Raw genomic sequence first — 16,924 nt, 5'->3', positions numbered from 1 at the left:
CTATTTTCTCTTAAGGCACTTATTTCTGTAGTTATTTGTTTGTCTCATCTCCCCTCCTAGACTGTTAAAGATCAAAAACTGATAGACATAAATAATTTGAAATCATTCATGGTTTCCATGATCTCTTTTCTCTGGTGAACAACGAAGGGGGCAATATTTAACTCTAAAAATTATTCAAAAATCAACTACCTAGTGTATTGAGCCAAGACCACTTGGTAAAGCCACAGTTTCAGTCCAAGCTGGCCCAGTGACTGTCTTTGCTTTCTCTCCTTTAACTTCCTCCTCAATCTTTCTGCAAGTGATGGACCATTTCCATCACTTCATGATCTTCATATCTTCTATTTAATATGATTTCATTCCAGGGCCTCTGGACCACCTGGCCTTGGCATGGAATGCTGATCTCCACATAGGAGATCATTTTGGTTTTGTCAACAGTAAAACAATTTCTTCCTCTGTGTTACCCAAAAAGCAAAAAAAAAAAAAAAAAAAAAAAAAATTAACAAAACTCAGTATTTCACTCTCACTTGAAGAGCTTTCCATTTTGAATTCCATAGCATTAAAAATTTGCCCTTTACATGATAGATGCTGGCACTTGGAAATATAAAGAAGGACCCCAGCATGTCTTTCAAGGGCTTTACAGCTTAATGAGTAACAAAGACAATAAGAATGGCCAGATATCAGGCAAAAAGTGATGTGCTGTTACAGGAGTATGGTCTTAGCACAATTTTAGGATTAGAAAAGCTAAACTATTACTGGTAAAACCACTGGAAAAATCCAAACTCACATCTAGTTCTATGTCCTTGACGATCCCCCTCCTCTGTGATGCCACATACTCTGGTTTCAGTAGTACACTGTACTGAATTATCAATTCAGTTGTGCTAATTCTGAATAAATATATAACATATTAAACAAAAAAGAACATGTGTTCTTCCTTTTTAGGAGGTCAAATTAAGCAGGGCTCACATGTTGTAAAAAAGGCCCATTTTTCCACAAGCTTATTCTTCCCCCCAAGGAGTAACTTCTACTCAATGGTAGACTTTCTCCTCAAATATCCTGCCTCCATCATTTGTCAAGGGAAGCTCTCTGCCGCTCTTATTTCAATCATGTGAATTAAACCCTGAGATAAATAAACTAAAAAAAAAAAATTTAATGTCAAGAACAGGCTGAAAATCTAATGAATGCTTAAAGCAGGCACTCTTCAATACTTTCACTAAGTACAGTAATTCAGTAAACATTTGCTATATCATACTAAGATAAGTCTGTTACACTTGATTTAAAAAATCACTAAACTGAGATACAAATGCAATAAAACAGAACCACTAGAAACTAATCTCAGTTTAGACACCAGGTGACCTAATTCCCTCTAAGTATTTAATGTTCCTTTCCTTTTAAACTTTTATCAGCTTTCACACTTTTGGAGAGAATGTTTGAACTATATTCATATATATTCTATATATTCCTAATAATTGAGTATGTTTCCAAGGTAGAAATATTACAGGCCAATAGTCTTCTATCTCTTGGTCTCATGTGAACTGCCATCCAATATCCTGCTATTAATTAGCAAAGATTACTTCATCCAGTTATCTGTGATTCTCTGTTACTATAAAACAAGAGAAAATGCTGTAACCCCATTGAAGCAGTCTCATTTCTCCTCTAAGTGTTGACACTAAGGGAATTTCTAAGCATGTTATTTTCCTGACACTTTATTCTCACACCCAAATGAGCTTATTGACTTTTAAACCAATTTCTAAAGACAGGTAAAGGACATTTCTAGACCCTCACATGATGGTGGAATACCTCCTTCAATCGCCCTTTAAGAAATCTGTTCATCTGTTCATAAGGTAAATTAGTTTACTTCATATCTCAAAAAGTTCTTGTATAAGTTTTTGCAAAATAAGTTTGCAAATAGGACATGACCATTCACGAGAATTCTCTTAGCACACTGACATTTGTACTTTTTAATCCTTTACCCCTATATTGCCCCTCCCCCTTACTCTCTCCCCACTGTTAAACACTAGTTTGTTCTCTATATCTGTGAGTCTGTTTATGTTTTGTTATATTCATCCATTTGTTTTATAGTTTAGATTCCACATATAACATCATGCAGTATTTGTCTTTCTCTGTCTGACTTATTTCACTAAGCATAATACCCTCCAAATCCATCTGTGTTATTGCAAATGGAAAAATTTCGTTCTCTTTTATGGCTGAGTAGTATTCCATTGTATATATGTATATAGCACATATTCTTTATCCACTCATGTAATTGATGGATGTTTTGGTTGCTTCCATACATTGACTATTATAAATACTGCACTATGAACATTGGAACGCATGTATGTTTTCGAATTAGTGTTTTTGTTTTCTTCAGATATATACCCAGGAGTGAAATTGCTGGATCATATGGTAGTTCTATTTTTATTTTTTTGAGAAACCTCAATACTGTTTTCCACAGAGGCTGCACCAATTTACATTCCCACCAAGAGTGTACGAGGGTCCCCTTTTCTCTACATCCTAGTCAATATTTGTTATTTGTGGTCTTTTTGACTATGTTCATTCTGACAGGTATGAGGTGATATCACATTGTGGTTTTGATTTGCATTTCTCTGATGATTAATGATGTTGAGCATCTTTCCATGTGCCTGTTGGCCATCTGTATGTCTTCTTTGAAAAACGTCTATTCAGATCTTCTGCCTTTTCAACTGGGTTGTTTGTTTTTTTGATACTGTGTTGTATGAGTTGTTTGTATATTTTGGGTATTAACCCCTTACTGGTCACATCATTTGCAGATATTTTCTCCCATTCAGTACACTGTCTTTTTGTTTCATTGATGGTTTCCTTTGCTGTGCAAAAGCTTTTAATTAGATCCCATTTGTTTATTTTTGCTTTTTTTAATTTTTTGCCTTAGAAGACAGACCCCAAAAAAATATTGCTATGATTTATGTCAAAGAGTGTTCTGCCTATATTTTCTTCTAAGAGTTTTATGGTTTCCAGTCTTACATTTAGGTCTTTAATCCCTTTTCAGTTTATTTTTGAATATGGTGTTAGAGAATGTTCTAATTTCATTCTTTTATATGTAGCTGTCCAGTTTTCCCAGCACCACTTATTGAAGATATTGACCTTTCTCCAATGTATATTCTTGCCTCCTCTGTCGTAGATTAATTTACCATAAGTGTGTGGGTTTACTTCTGGGCTCTCAATTCTGTTCCATTGACCTATGTGTCTGTTTCTGTGCCAATACTATGTTTTGATGACTGTATCTTTGTAGTCTGTATCTTTGTAGTCTGAATTCAGGGAGTGTGATATCTCCAGTTCTGTTCTTCTTTCTTAAGATTATTTGGCTATTCTTTTGTGTTTCCATGTAAATTTTTAAATTATTTGTTCTACCTCTGTGAAAAATGCCACTAGTATTTTAATAGGGATTGCACTGAATGTGTAGATTGCCTTGAGTAGTATGGTCATTTTAACAATATTAATTCTTCCAATCCATGAGCACAAAGCATCTTTCCATCTGTTTGTGTGGTCTTCAGTTTCTTTCATTAGTGTCTTATAATTTTGCAAGTACAGTTCTTTTACCTCCTTAGTTAGGTTTATTCCTAGGTATTTTATTATTTTTGATGTGATCGTAAATGGGGTTATTTGGTTAATTTCTCTTTCCAATAGTTTGTTGTTAGGTTATAGAAATGCAACAGATTTCTGTATATTAATTTTGAATACTACAAATTTACTGAACTCATTGATGAACTCCAGAGATTTTTTTTAAGTTATCCTTAGGATTTTCTATGTATAATATCACATCAACTGCAAACAGTTATAGGTTTACTTCTTCCTTTCCAATTTGGATTCCTTTTATTCCTTTTTCTTGTCTGATTGCTGTGGCTAGGACTTCAAATATTATGTTGAATAAAATTGTTGAGAGTGGTCATCTTTGTCTTGTTCCTGATCTTAGATTAAATGCTTTCATACCACTGAGCATGATGTTAGCTGTGGGCTTATCATATATGGCCTTTATTATACTCCTTCTGTATCTACTTTGTGGAGAATTTTTATCATAAATGGATGCTGAATTTTTTCAAAAGCTTTTTCTGCATCTATTGAGATAATCTTGATTTTTATTCTTTGAGCTATTAATGTAGTTTATCACATTAATTGATTTGTGGATATTGAAACACAAATGTGGTTAATGTATTGTTGAATTCGAACTGCTAAAATTTTGTTGAGGATATGTGCATCTATGTTCATCAGTATACTGGCCCATAATTTTTTTTTTTTTGTAGTGTCTTTGGTTTTGGTATCAGGGTGATGTTGGTCTCACAGAATGAGTTCAGAAGCATTACTTCCTTCTGAATTTTTTAGAGTATTTTGAGAAGGATGAGTGTTAACTCTTCTCTAAGTGTTTGGCAGAATATACCTGTGAAGCCATCTGGTCCTGGACTTTTGTTTGTAGGGATTTTTTTAAATTACTGATTCAATTTCATTACTGGTAATTGATCTGTTCATATTTTCTATTTCTTCCTGGTTCAGTCTTGGGGGATTGTACATTTCTAGGGGTTTGTCCACTTCTTCTAGTTGTCTATTTTATTGACATAGTTGTTCAGAGTAATCACTTATGATCTTTTGTATTCCTGTGGTGTCAGCTTCATTTTTTCCTTTTTCCTTTTTGATTTATTGATTTGGGTCATCTCCTTTTTTGTCTTGATAAAGCTGGATAAGGGTTTATCAATTTTGTTTATCTTTTCAAAGAACCAGCTCTTAGTTTCATTTATCTTTATATTGTTCTTTTTTTAGTCTCTATTTCATTTATTTCTGTTCTGATATTTATAATTTCTTTCCTGCTACTAACTTTGGGTTTTGTTTTTCCTTCTTTTTCTAGTTCTTTTAGGTATAAGGTTAGGCTGTTCATTTGAGATTTTTATTTCCTGAGGTAGGCTTGTATTGTCACAAACTTCCCTCTAAGAACTGCTTTTGCTGTGTCCCATAGATTTCGGGTCATCGGATTTTTTGTTTGTTTGTTTGTTTTCATTTGTTTGCAGGTATTTTTTACTTCTTCTTTGATTACTTCAGTGGCTGTTTAGTAGCATATTGTTTAGCTTCCATGTATTTATGTTTTTTGAATTTTTTTTCTTGTAGGTGATTTATAGAGTCATAGCTTTGCAGTCAGAAAAGATGCTTGATATGCTTTCAATGTTCTTTAATTTAATAAGACTTGTTTTATGGCCTAGCATGTGATCTATCCTGAAAAGTGCTCCATGTGCACTTGAAAAGAATGTTTATTCTGCTGCTTTTGGATTGAATGCTGTGTACATCTATTAATAACTAGTAAGTCCTTTGGTCTAATGTCTTATTTAAGGCCTGTGTTTCCTTACTGATTTTCTTCTGGATGATCTGTCCAATGATGTAACTGGGATGTTAAAGTCCCTTACTGTTATTGTGTTGCTGTCAATTTCTCCCTCTATGTCTGTTAATGTTTGCTTTATGTATTCAGGTGGTCCTATGTTGCCTGCATATACATTTATAATTGTTACATATTCTTCTTGGATTGATCCTTTAATCATTATGTAACATCCTTCTTAGAGATTAGCTTTTAAATATTATTTAACTTCCTTATTTCCTTCTTAGAGACTAGTTTTTAAATGTTATTTAACTTCCTTATTTCCTGTGCTCCTCTCATACCACTTCACATGCCACCACTGAATATAAACATCTCCGTTTATTTCCATATGGTCTCCCTGTCTCCACTTAGAACATGCTTTCATGTTGATCCTCCAAACTCTCTTGAAGCATTATCTCCATTATGAAGATTACTCTCAGGCATCATTAAATGGTTTAAACTGTGTTATACATATATATACGGCCTATATATTACAAACGTACATATATATACATGTATATATATAAAATGTAAGACACTACTGAAGATACATTACCTAAGACATTATAGCATAATTGTTAGTACAATTGTTGTCACAATTAAAAGACTGTAAATTAATGCGGCATCTTTACAATTCCAGTGTCTAGGACAGACCCTAAAATATAGCTAGCACATAACAAATTATTTTTGAAAAAAAAAGGCATGTGTGATGGTCACCCACTTTTTACTCACCAAACCAACATATTTAAAACTAGGACATGTTCCCTTATCTTATCATGTACTGTCTTAATGCCAACTCTGGGCCCAGCATTATAGAGACATAGGACTTTCAAGAACTATCTTACTGGTATGGAGTGGTTAACTAACACAATTAACAATTCAAAGCTAAATTGTGTGCATTCTAAAGTAGCTGTGTCCATTCAATGCCAAATACTGAATTTAAAACATGGTTCTTAACTGCCAGCACACCAATATCTTTTCTCAATTTTTTATTTAGTTTTTAGGTTTTTGTTTTGTTTTGTTTTCTTCACCTTATAAATACACTGCATCTCTAAGCCATTTCATCCCACATTTGTTGATATGCTAATCTCTAGGTCACATTGTCATGAATGGAATAAATTTTTCCCTGTCTTTATTAGATTTTTGAAAGTGCATCCCTTCTTTCAATGTTTTACCATCTGAGAAATATTCCTTGAATGCAGGCTGAGTGGTTTTAATTTCACCTGACAAAAGGGCAAGAAGAAAATGGTCTCACCAAATCCAAGCTTTTAGATTTATAGGTGAGCATCATTCCTGCTGGTGCTTCTGAACTATAAAAGAGAAATACAATTCTCTCTACAACAATAACCGGTAAACAAAATCATAAATACTCTGCTACATTTTCATTCACAATCTATTGGCCTGTCTACTATTACTAGTAACACTTCTCATATTGATGATTATAGCATTATTTTGGCTGCAGTTAAAACACCACATGGACAATGTACAGCAGAACCAGGTAAATATGCCATAGGTGTTATTATACTATTCCGACAAACACCCTGAATTGAGGTCAAATGGAGAACTGGCAATCAACAAGAATAAGTTGGCAACAGAACTGCACGGAAGTCCCAATTCAGCCTCAGCATCCAGCAGGAGACCCTGAGGCCCTTGGGAGAGAACTAGCACTCTTTTCTGTTTTGTTGTTGTTGTTGTTGTTTTTATTCTGGTATCTAGCTATTCTATTACATTTTATTGCATGAGAGATCCATGGAAATGAACCTTATTTTTTCCCTAAGATTGTGGGTTCCTCTAAGAGGAGGTTCTTGGAATGCAGAATAATTAATTCACAGTGGATGGTGGGATTTTCAAGGAAGAAAAGTCAAGCAATTCCACTCCAGAGAGTGAACAGAGTATCCTGGAGCCAAAGGAACACTTAATCTTGTAGAAAAGTCAATTATGACTGAGAAAAGAGTTTCCAAAATCAATGCTATTAAAATCCCCTCTCCCTTCCAAATCTAACATAATAATTAAAAAAACCCAAAACAAAAAAGCAGATCTTTATAAAAACTGAAATGCAAAAGATGTCATCAATTTTGGCCTTTGTTACTGCATTAGCAGAAAGGTTAGAAATATTTAAACTCTGCCTCTTTAATTGGGTAAACACTCTTTGGTCCCTTATAATTGCAATTCAATTGTTCTCTTGAACAATTTGACTTGAGCCAAGAAGAAATTTTCATGTTGCCAGATTTGTCAAGGTATATCCATAAATAATAACAGCAGGAAATTAAAGCATTTATAAGAAAGTAAAGTAATGGCTAAATAACCTTTCTGGTTCACTTCCAAACAAGAGCAAAATCAAACCTTTGTAATGATTACAAAGATAAGTAGTAATCTTTACCATGCCTTTAACGCAATGTGGCTGTTCTGTATTTTCCAATGCAGCAATAGTTTGACTACTGTATTCAAATTTCTACAAGAGTACATTGTTGCATTATATACATCCATGTGTATGTATCTTGTCCCCACATCTAAGTGCCCCGCCCCCCCGAGAACTGGGTTACCAGGCTTAGGCTTTCTAAGGGCTTTCTGTTTCCATGTGAACCAAAGTATTAATTTGGAAGTATGCCTTGGCCTAAGATTTTTTCCCTCTTTTTTAGATGCTTGAAGCACACTGTACCAGGGCTTAATAGGCTGCTAAATCTGCACTTAACACCCCTCCTCTATTTAACATCCCCCAACATGTAGCATACGACTTCCAATGTTAGAACACCATCCTTCCACTTTCCTCCTAATTACAAACTTCTTGCCCAGCATGTTTCCATTAAGAAAGCTGGAAAGATTAAGGTTGAAGAAACTTAAGAAATAGGTGATCGATAAGAAAGCTATTTTTACTAAAGAAACTTAAGGAAGATGAAGATGTCGATAGAAGATTAAATGTTGAAGCTGAAAATAGATCATAATATATCAATTCTACAAAATTCTTATATATGTGTTAACCCCTGAAGATCCTAGTACTGTAGACAACAGTAAAAGGGAAGAAGGAGAAAGTAGAATAGAAAGATCACCAAGGTCTGAAAGAATAATCTGAAGCTTTTTATCTAAATTCGTTCTTCCAAATTCAGAGGAGTAAGCACAGGCATGTTGTATGCTGGAAGAGAAAGTGTGTAAATTGTCACTTTCCAAAGGTGACATTAGAGAAGGAAGAAAATTTAACTACTAATTTTTAAATAACTCTAGCCCTATAAATTTGACACTGTAACTTCAATTGTTGAAGCAAATGCTAAGGTGTCTGTAAAGATGATCCTTCTATGAGTCATGAGCTGAATCATCCAAGGCTATGGTCATGGCCTCTGAAATGATGAGAGGCCATGTCACACACACAAAAAAGGCACCTGGTATGAAAAGCTTTACAGGATGAAATGGATTTATTTCCACAATAAGAAATCTCACATCTTCTCTCTCTAACCAAGTCCTACAGCAGAGAATGTACATGCACACTCAAGGAAACATTCTCACCTTGACCACTTCTACAGAGGGCACTGTTGGGTTCCCCAGTGTGCCCGGAACAGGCCATATATTTTTCTAGAGTGGAAGCATTACTGCACACTCTTAGCTTTTCAATCCATTGACTTAAATAAATCTGGGCCAGTTTTTCAGTCCTTATATGTTATCACTATCCTAAACTCTGAAACAAATGGATTGTATTATACAAGCCTAATAGAGTGCATACCATGGAGAAAGTTGTTTTTCCTCCTCCTTTTCCTCCTTCTTAGTCTCATATTATTTAAAACCTGGCAATAAATGAATGCATCCTTGATATCTGAAAGTGATATGTCTGTAGAATTTTCCACACTCACAAATACACAAAAAACTTCTCTTATAGAAAAAAAAAAAAAAAGAATGCTACTAACTCTTCGCCACCTGACTCACTCCAGCGTACCAGCCCCTTAGCCTGTAGCAGTCATTTCTACTACAGATCTTAGGTGTATTTTCTCATTTAATTTTCACAACGATCCTTTGAGACTGATATTATTAGCAGTACTATTTTGACTATTCCAAACTACTTCAAGTAACAGAACTTAAGGATGGCTTGTAAAGAGTCAACAAAACATTAAATTTGTGAATGCTGATGGTCCATTATATCAAGGAGAATATGAGAAGATGGTGTTGGTGTTGATTTCCCTTCCAATCAGCAGCAGAATCTGTCCCCAGAACTGGCTGCCTACCTTCCTTGGCCCTCTGTGCCGTGGATGCTGGTGTGCTCTGGGCACAGTACACCTCCCGGGTCTGGATCCCACCTCCACAAATGGGTCCTGTCACATGCCAGTGGGGGTCCTGCTGCTCGAGGAGGAGAGAGACTTGGCATTCTTTCCATTCAGAGGTCCTCCAGGAATACCTGTTTGGTTTGATTTGTTTAAAAGAAGAAGAAGAAGTAAGGAAAATACAAAATTCTACAGGAAACTTAAGTCATCGACATCAAATGTACGTAATCATCTCTCTTTCTAGTACCAAATCTCTGTCTGTGGATAAAGACGTTTACCAGCTTTGAATACTAAATCCCTTTTATTTCCTACAGAAAAATCACAGCAGCCTATCTTGCTTATAGCACAGGCCCAGAGGAGCGAAGGAAGGAAATATGGATAAACAGTAGATATATCTCAGCCTTAAAGCTCTAAGAGAGTACAGAATCAAGGGAAGGAGCTGGAAACCAAATGAGCCTAATTCATAGCAGATAAACTTGTCACGGGGTTTCATTTTACAAACCTCTAGATGACTTTGTGTGAAAGTTGGCCTTTTTTTTAATTAGTAGGCCAGTGTATGAATGTCTGAACATATTAGTTTAAACGGACAGAGATTACCTCCAATATTTCAACTTTCTTGATATAGGTATTTCTATCAGTTTGACTCCACTAAGATAAAGGTATACATATTAAAAATGAGTTCACAATGTGCCACTATATTTAATTGACAAGTACTTTTTTTTTTACATATACAGACATGCCATGGTTATACTGATTTAGAATATGTCTTCCTGGTTTACAACTGGTTGAGATACACACTGATAGACACACACATGCACACACACAAATAAAAGGAAAAAACACAGCGAAGTTTGTACATAACTTACAGAAAACACAACAACCATAACAACACTACACTCATACCTGGAGAATGATTTCAGACAGAATTTCCTTTTGTGGCTTATTACAGCATTCCTCAAGCCCACAGTATTAACATAACCCTACAGCATTCCCATAAATACCAGAAGACTCATTAGCTTCTGAACAGTAAACCAAACCTAAGAACATTCTCATATCCGCTGTCCCATTTCAGATTTAAGGAAAGTTTTCTCAGTTATGTGATTGTTTAAAAGAAAAAGTAGCAATAAAAATAAACATGTGTCACCAAGGCCCTGGACTTACAGAAACCAGAGGAAAAATGAAATCAAGTAACAGACAGCAAAATCAAGAAGCAAATCTCTAAGAAACCTAAGAGTGAGCAAAGCCTCTCACGATGAGTGTCATAATTCTAAAAAGCTTGAAAGCTGAGGATCATCAGTCTTGTGAAAAGCCCACTGTAGAAAAAGAATTTGGACAATCCTGTGGGGTTTGTTGTAATAATTCTTCTCCCTCTGCCTCACTACTTGATCTTCACAGGGTTTTCCAAGTGAAAATCAGTCACCGGGCTGGGCAAGAGTCTGAAATGTAGAGTTCAGGTCCTCTTTATTCCTAGGGGAATATAGACAATAATATGTTTCTAATTCCTGGGCATGAGATCGAGAAAAGTCCAGGTCTTCCCAGAGACGGTCCTTCTCCAGAGGTGATGCTCCAAAGCCCTTTCTCCTCACTAGACAGAGTTGTCACCCTTGGCTTCATGGTGACCCAGGCAGAAGGCTTGACTCTTGTGTCTCTGAGTCTCAGGGTACTGGTAGCTCTCTTGTCTCTGGACTCGGGCAAGGCACAGTGAGGTAGGGGTGGGTTATTGGATGGTTATCACATTCTCATTTCAAACCCTCTTCCTCCAATGATTCCATAAAAGAAGAGCTCTCTGTCTATTAAGGAGGTCAGATATAGCCCTGACTCCAAGGCTCCTGTGATACAGTGAGCACATAAGGTAGGCAAAAAGGGGCAGTGCGGTATAGACAGCAAGCATGCTTTCGAGTCAAACCGACCTGGTTTGAATCTGAGCCTTGCCACTTACTAGTCATGTGACTTTCACTGAGTTCTATTTTGTAAAATAGGGATAATAATACCAAATGTGAATCAAGGAGTATAATAAATGTTCAATAAATGTTAATTCCCTTTTCTCTTGTGTCCTGCTACACCTGCCTTTTGTCCCCTGCTGACACAGAAAACACACACACACACACCCCCCTAACACTGTACTTATAAGAACTTAATTGATTTCATCCGAAGTCCTAATATTAAGGATCCAGGAATGCCATGGTCTAACTTCCAAGAACCAAAGTTCAGCAAAGAGCATTAAAGAAACTTACAGAGTTTAGAATTATAGCAAGTCACAGTAATTTGTTCACTTGTTTGAAAGGAATGGGCCATGCTGTATAAATTGCTTTTTCAATTAATTTATCATGACCCTATAAGAATTAGCAATGGAGGAATTTTGGAAGTCATTATGGAGAAAAATGAAAAGGAAAATTTAATGACTATATATATATATATATATAGAGAGAGAGAGAGAGAGAGAGAGATAAATAGATAGATAGATAGATAGTCTTATATAGAACAAAAACCCTGTTGGTAGCTTACTAACCAAAAACAAACACCCAAATTCTATTCATTGGCAAACAACGAATTCTCTAAAGATACAGAAGACATTTATCACTACTGCTATTGTTTACTACCTCAGAGAAAATACCAACCCAGAAAGAGGCAAAGGAAAAAACACACCAGTGAATGGCTTCTAAATTCCTTTTTAAAATGCAGGTCCTTTCATAGTCTGCCTTTTTTTTCTTTATTTTTTTCAAATGCACTATCTATGTTTAATCACAAATCACCAGAAGCCATGAAAACTGAACAGTCTGAATTCCACCAACCTGGGAAAGTGTCTCTAGGATCTGACAGAATAAGAAATCAAAGGAGACCGCTCAGCTAAACGTTGCTTGCTATCTCCTTTAGTAGTTGTTACAGGGATAGTCCCCCAGCCTCCGGACAACTTGGCTTCCTGACTGCCGGGGGCATTCTCTTTAATAGCTAAGTCCACGTCAAAGATCAGGCCTTTCCACCCTCTCTCTCCCAACTCTGATGCCTTTCAACACAGCCTCACTTTGTCCTTCTACTTAGGAGAGAAACAGTGGGCATTTCAAAGGCCAGCGTCCTGCCTTTTGTGGGTGAGCAGCATTTTGAAACCAATTGTAGAAATGCCTCAAGTAAACAGCCATGACATGAAAACAATTAGTTGATCCTTCCTCATAGCCCCTTACGAACGTGACCTAGGATCCCTTTGTCTTGTCACACACCCCAGCTGAACAGGATAGACAAAGCACTCATTTATTCAGGCTTCTAGGGTATCATGACAAATCCCCCAAGTAATAATAACATCCAAAATGTTCTGCATGCTTACTCAGTACCAGGCACTGCACTAACAAATCTAGGTGCATGACTTCATGTAATCCTCCCAACAAGCCTATGAAAAAAGTATCATTTCCTCTTTTACAGATGGGAGAATTGGCATAAAGAATAAGACATTTTCCAAGGTCACATAATTAAGTAAGTGAAAGAGCAAGATGCAAAGACAAGTATATCTGATTCTAAAGCACATCTTCTTAATGAAAGGATTCTCTGGTAGATTAAAATGGTGAATGGTAAACTCATGAAACTTGGTCTGCGGATATAAAAAGCAAGTCTGTAGATGACAGGTAGCTACCTGCCCAGCCATGATGAGGACAAATAAATGCTGGTCTTGGTCTGAGGAATTGCTTTCTGGGCTGAAGCAAAAAAAATATCATCGGTTGATGACAATGATACTGTCACTGACAACTGACCAGTAATATTTTACACTGCCAGTATAATATTCCTTCCAGTCTCAAACACAAAGACAGTTTGAGAATATCATACAGCCAATCATTTTATAATTTGAACGCTGTGGTCACACAGGGTCAGATTTTAGCACTTGCAGGAGATAAGTACAAGTTAAAAAGAGAAACAAAATATAAGCCAAATGAAGGAATCTCTAATTGTAAAAATTCAAATTTCCACCAAATGGTGCAATGACACTTTTTTTGAAGAGTAATGCTTTTTCAAGGCCCTGAAGTCAAATTCTCCATTTTGCTCCCTGGTCACTGTGAATGTTAGGTAAACCTGCCATCATCTGTTCATGTAAAAATGACTCCAATGTCCCCACCATTAGTGAGAGAGAATACTGTCAGCCACTCATATACTGAATACGCAGGGGAAACAACTTGTGAAAGAGTATCTCAGTTAATGTAAAGGTATGTATGAGAGATGGATGGCAGAAGGAACTAAAAAGCAGGACTCCCTAGCTCCCTAGGAACAAAAATAAGCCTGCCCAAGAGTAAGCAAATCATTTACTCAACCATGTGTTCATTCCTCCTTTCTTTCAAGAACTAATTCTTGAGCTCCAACTGTGTGCCAGGTATGATTTCTGACAACAGAAATGCATAGCAGTGAGCAGGACAAAGCCCCTGACCTTGGGAAGATGACCTTCTAGTGGGGCAGACAGACAGAAATGAACCAATACATAACACGGCATCAGTAACATGTCCATCAGAAAGAGATGGAGGAGGAAAGCTATTTCAGTGCCATGACCAGGAAAGTCTTCAGAATCCGGAATAAAATGAAGCGGTGGGCATAAGAAAAGGTGGACAAGGAGAATTCTAGGCAGAAAGAAGAGCATGTTCAAAGGTCCCAGGGAAGGACAGTGCTTGGCACTTTCTAGGAAAGCACAGAGGCCAGTGTGGTTGGGATAGGCAGCTCAAGGCAGGAGGGAGAGGGAGTGAGAGACAGTCAGGGGCCAGGCTACAGAGAGCCTGGTGGGCTGAGCAAGGGCTGTGAGTGTAACTCCAAATGTGCTAGGAAATCACTGCCAAGTTTTGAGGAAGGCAAGCATATCATGATGAGATTTAAATTTTTAAGGATCATCCTGGCCACTGATTAAAGAATAGACTATAGGGGAGTGGGAGAAGGGAGACGAATTTGGAGGCCTTTGCCAGTCCAGGAGACACGATGGTAGGGCTTTAATTGGGGCAGTCACAGTGAATGTGATGAGAAGTGATCAGATTCTGGATACACTGTGAAGGTGGAGACAGCCTTCTAATGGATTAGATGCGGATGGGAGATAAAGAGAGAAGTGAAGAATGATTCCAAATTGCTTTTGTCCCAAGTACTAGCAGCACAATTGCTTGGCACTGAATTCTTACCTGAGACAGCCCAGGAAAGGGGACAAGAACTCAGACATCAGGGCAACCATGTATTGTAACTGTGAAATTCAGTTTTTCTTCATTTACCTTCTAGAATCTGCTTTCTGAAGCTTTCTCCCACACCTGGAACTCATTGCCTGACTCCTTCGTATGTACCCCATAATTTAAGTCTATTCTTAGGAAATGATCAATAAATGTATTCACAAGATACATATTAAAAGTTAATATTAAATATTTTATCATTCTAAAAAGGTATACACAGTTTAAAAGAAGAAACCAAGATGAAGCCAAAGAAAGAAATTTCTAATTGTGGGAATACATATTCTCATGAGGAGATAGAGGAGACAAATTCTGGATTAGGAAAAGCTACTCGAGGGCCAGAAATTCAATCGTCCAGGTAGCCAGCTTGTCTTCCTTAGAGTGATGTTGTCTAACCCAAGGAATCCTGTACTCAAACCATTCTCCAAATTGATGGGAGGAGGGCAGAAGGAATAAGGAATGAATGCATTGTTCTGAAGCAAGGAATAGAGATATCCTAAATTAGCAAAGCCAAAATTAGAAAAGTAGGTACATTTAGTGACTATTTTTAAAAGACTTCCATCCTACTAAGGTGACATAAAGTGATTCTAATAGCAGTAGGATGGCAGGACCATCAGAGTTTTATAGCAACCCCTGCCCTTTAGAATGCATGCTTTGTCACTTTCAGGACGCTTAGAATTGCTTACAAAATGTGAATTTCTTTTCTCCTTCTTCTAAGGGCTTAGATTTAAAGCAAAACAACATGGAATAGAATCTTAAGTGATTTAATGATGACAGACTGAAAGAATAATTGCATTAGTGAATGGTCCTGTTTTGACTAAGCACATATAGATTTGCAAACACTCTTGGAATTGAAACCCTAGTGCAAGGTATTCAAATTAAATGCGCGTATGTTAAAAATCAGTGTACTGCAGCAAGACTAATTTATGATAATATCTGTTGTCCTTTTAAGGTTGTAAATTCATCTAGAAAAGAATTAACTTGTCATTTTTTGCTGAACAGTCGACCAAAATAAAGGGAGCCAATCAGACTTTACACATCTTACGCTCTAGTCATCTTTTATTGAATAGAGTGGGACTATTGATTATGGAAAGCTACTCTGAAGTGCAAAGCTCTTTGCTCTTTGGCAGATGGCTTTGCTAGCCAAACTCCACATATGTATTATTAATAGATTTCTATCACTACGCACAGCACTTAGTAGTACGTTAACTTTCTTACACTAACAGGGGAACAGATCTTCCATCCAGGAGAGCTGAAAGTGGCACAACGGGAACTCATGAAACAATATGCACCAGTAAAAGCTGGACTCAGTAAAAAGGCATCAGTCTCCTTCTGCTGAAACAATTTACAAATTCTTTGAAACTGTCATTTCTTTCCTGAAACAGATTCTCCTGAGGGCTCCAGGTCATGACTCCTTTACTCCTCAAGTCCTGCAAAGAGCTGCTTAATTAAAACAATTTTAAAAAAAGCTTCCTTAAAGAACCCATTAATTCATTTAACAACCATTTATTGAGCTTCTATTATGTGCAGGGTGTTAGGTGCTGTGGTAGACGATCAACTGAAAAGATACATTACAGATGGTAGGTGACGTGTGTGCCATTCTTTTCCAGAAGGCAAACTTACATATTCAGATTGATCTCATTACTCACCCTTCTCGAAGCTACTCTTATAACCAATGAAGACGGAAACTTCTTATCTGGAAAACCAGACACACTTAGCAAAAGCAAGGCAGCCATTGGGGACCAAGTCACATCAAGCTCTGTGTGTTTATTCCTTCCCTGGGTAGGCATCCTTATGTAATCTCCTTGATGATGCCAATTTTAGATGCTCTTTGTAAGAAATGACTTTGAATCCTTCACACACATCATATAATAAGTATCAGCCTGGAATAAGGTACCCTGTGCACAATATTGTTCTGGATCTGCCCCACAGTTAATGATTCATCCATTGTCTGCTGAGCATTTACTCTGAGCCAGGCACTTCTATAGGTGCTACTCGCTCTAAAGTAGAGGAGAAAAATGCATTAACAAAAAATCCAGATACATATGTTTGGAATGATGTGCGGGAACATTACTAACTATGAAACACTCTTAAAGAACATGGTTATCAGGTTTAAGATGCTCTAGTTTTTAATGAGT

At 36.8% G+C, this 16,924-nt stretch overlaps 1 protein-coding gene across 1 annotated transcript in view; it reads right to left on the bottom strand.

Moving 5' to 3' along the window:
- The window catches only part of THSD7B (thrombospondin type 1 domain containing 7B), a 1,122,472-nt gene that overhangs the window by 538,272 nt on the left and 567,276 nt on the right, over positions 1–16,924 (bottom strand). The window contains exon 7 of the mRNA XM_057551976.1: positions 9,577–9,746. Coding sequence (XP_057407959.1) covers positions 9,577–9,746 — 170 coding nt within the window. The remainder of the gene's footprint in view (positions 1–9,576; positions 9,747–16,924) is intronic.

This window comes from Balaenoptera acutorostrata, chromosome 8, assembly GCF_949987535.1.
Source record: "Balaenoptera acutorostrata chromosome 8, mBalAcu1.1, whole genome shotgun sequence".
In the NCBI taxonomy this organism is placed as follows: Eukaryota; Metazoa; Chordata; class Mammalia; order Artiodactyla; family Balaenopteridae; genus Balaenoptera; species Balaenoptera acutorostrata.
Note: the sequence above shows the minus strand (reverse complement) of the source record. Positions and strands in the feature narration are given on the sequence as shown.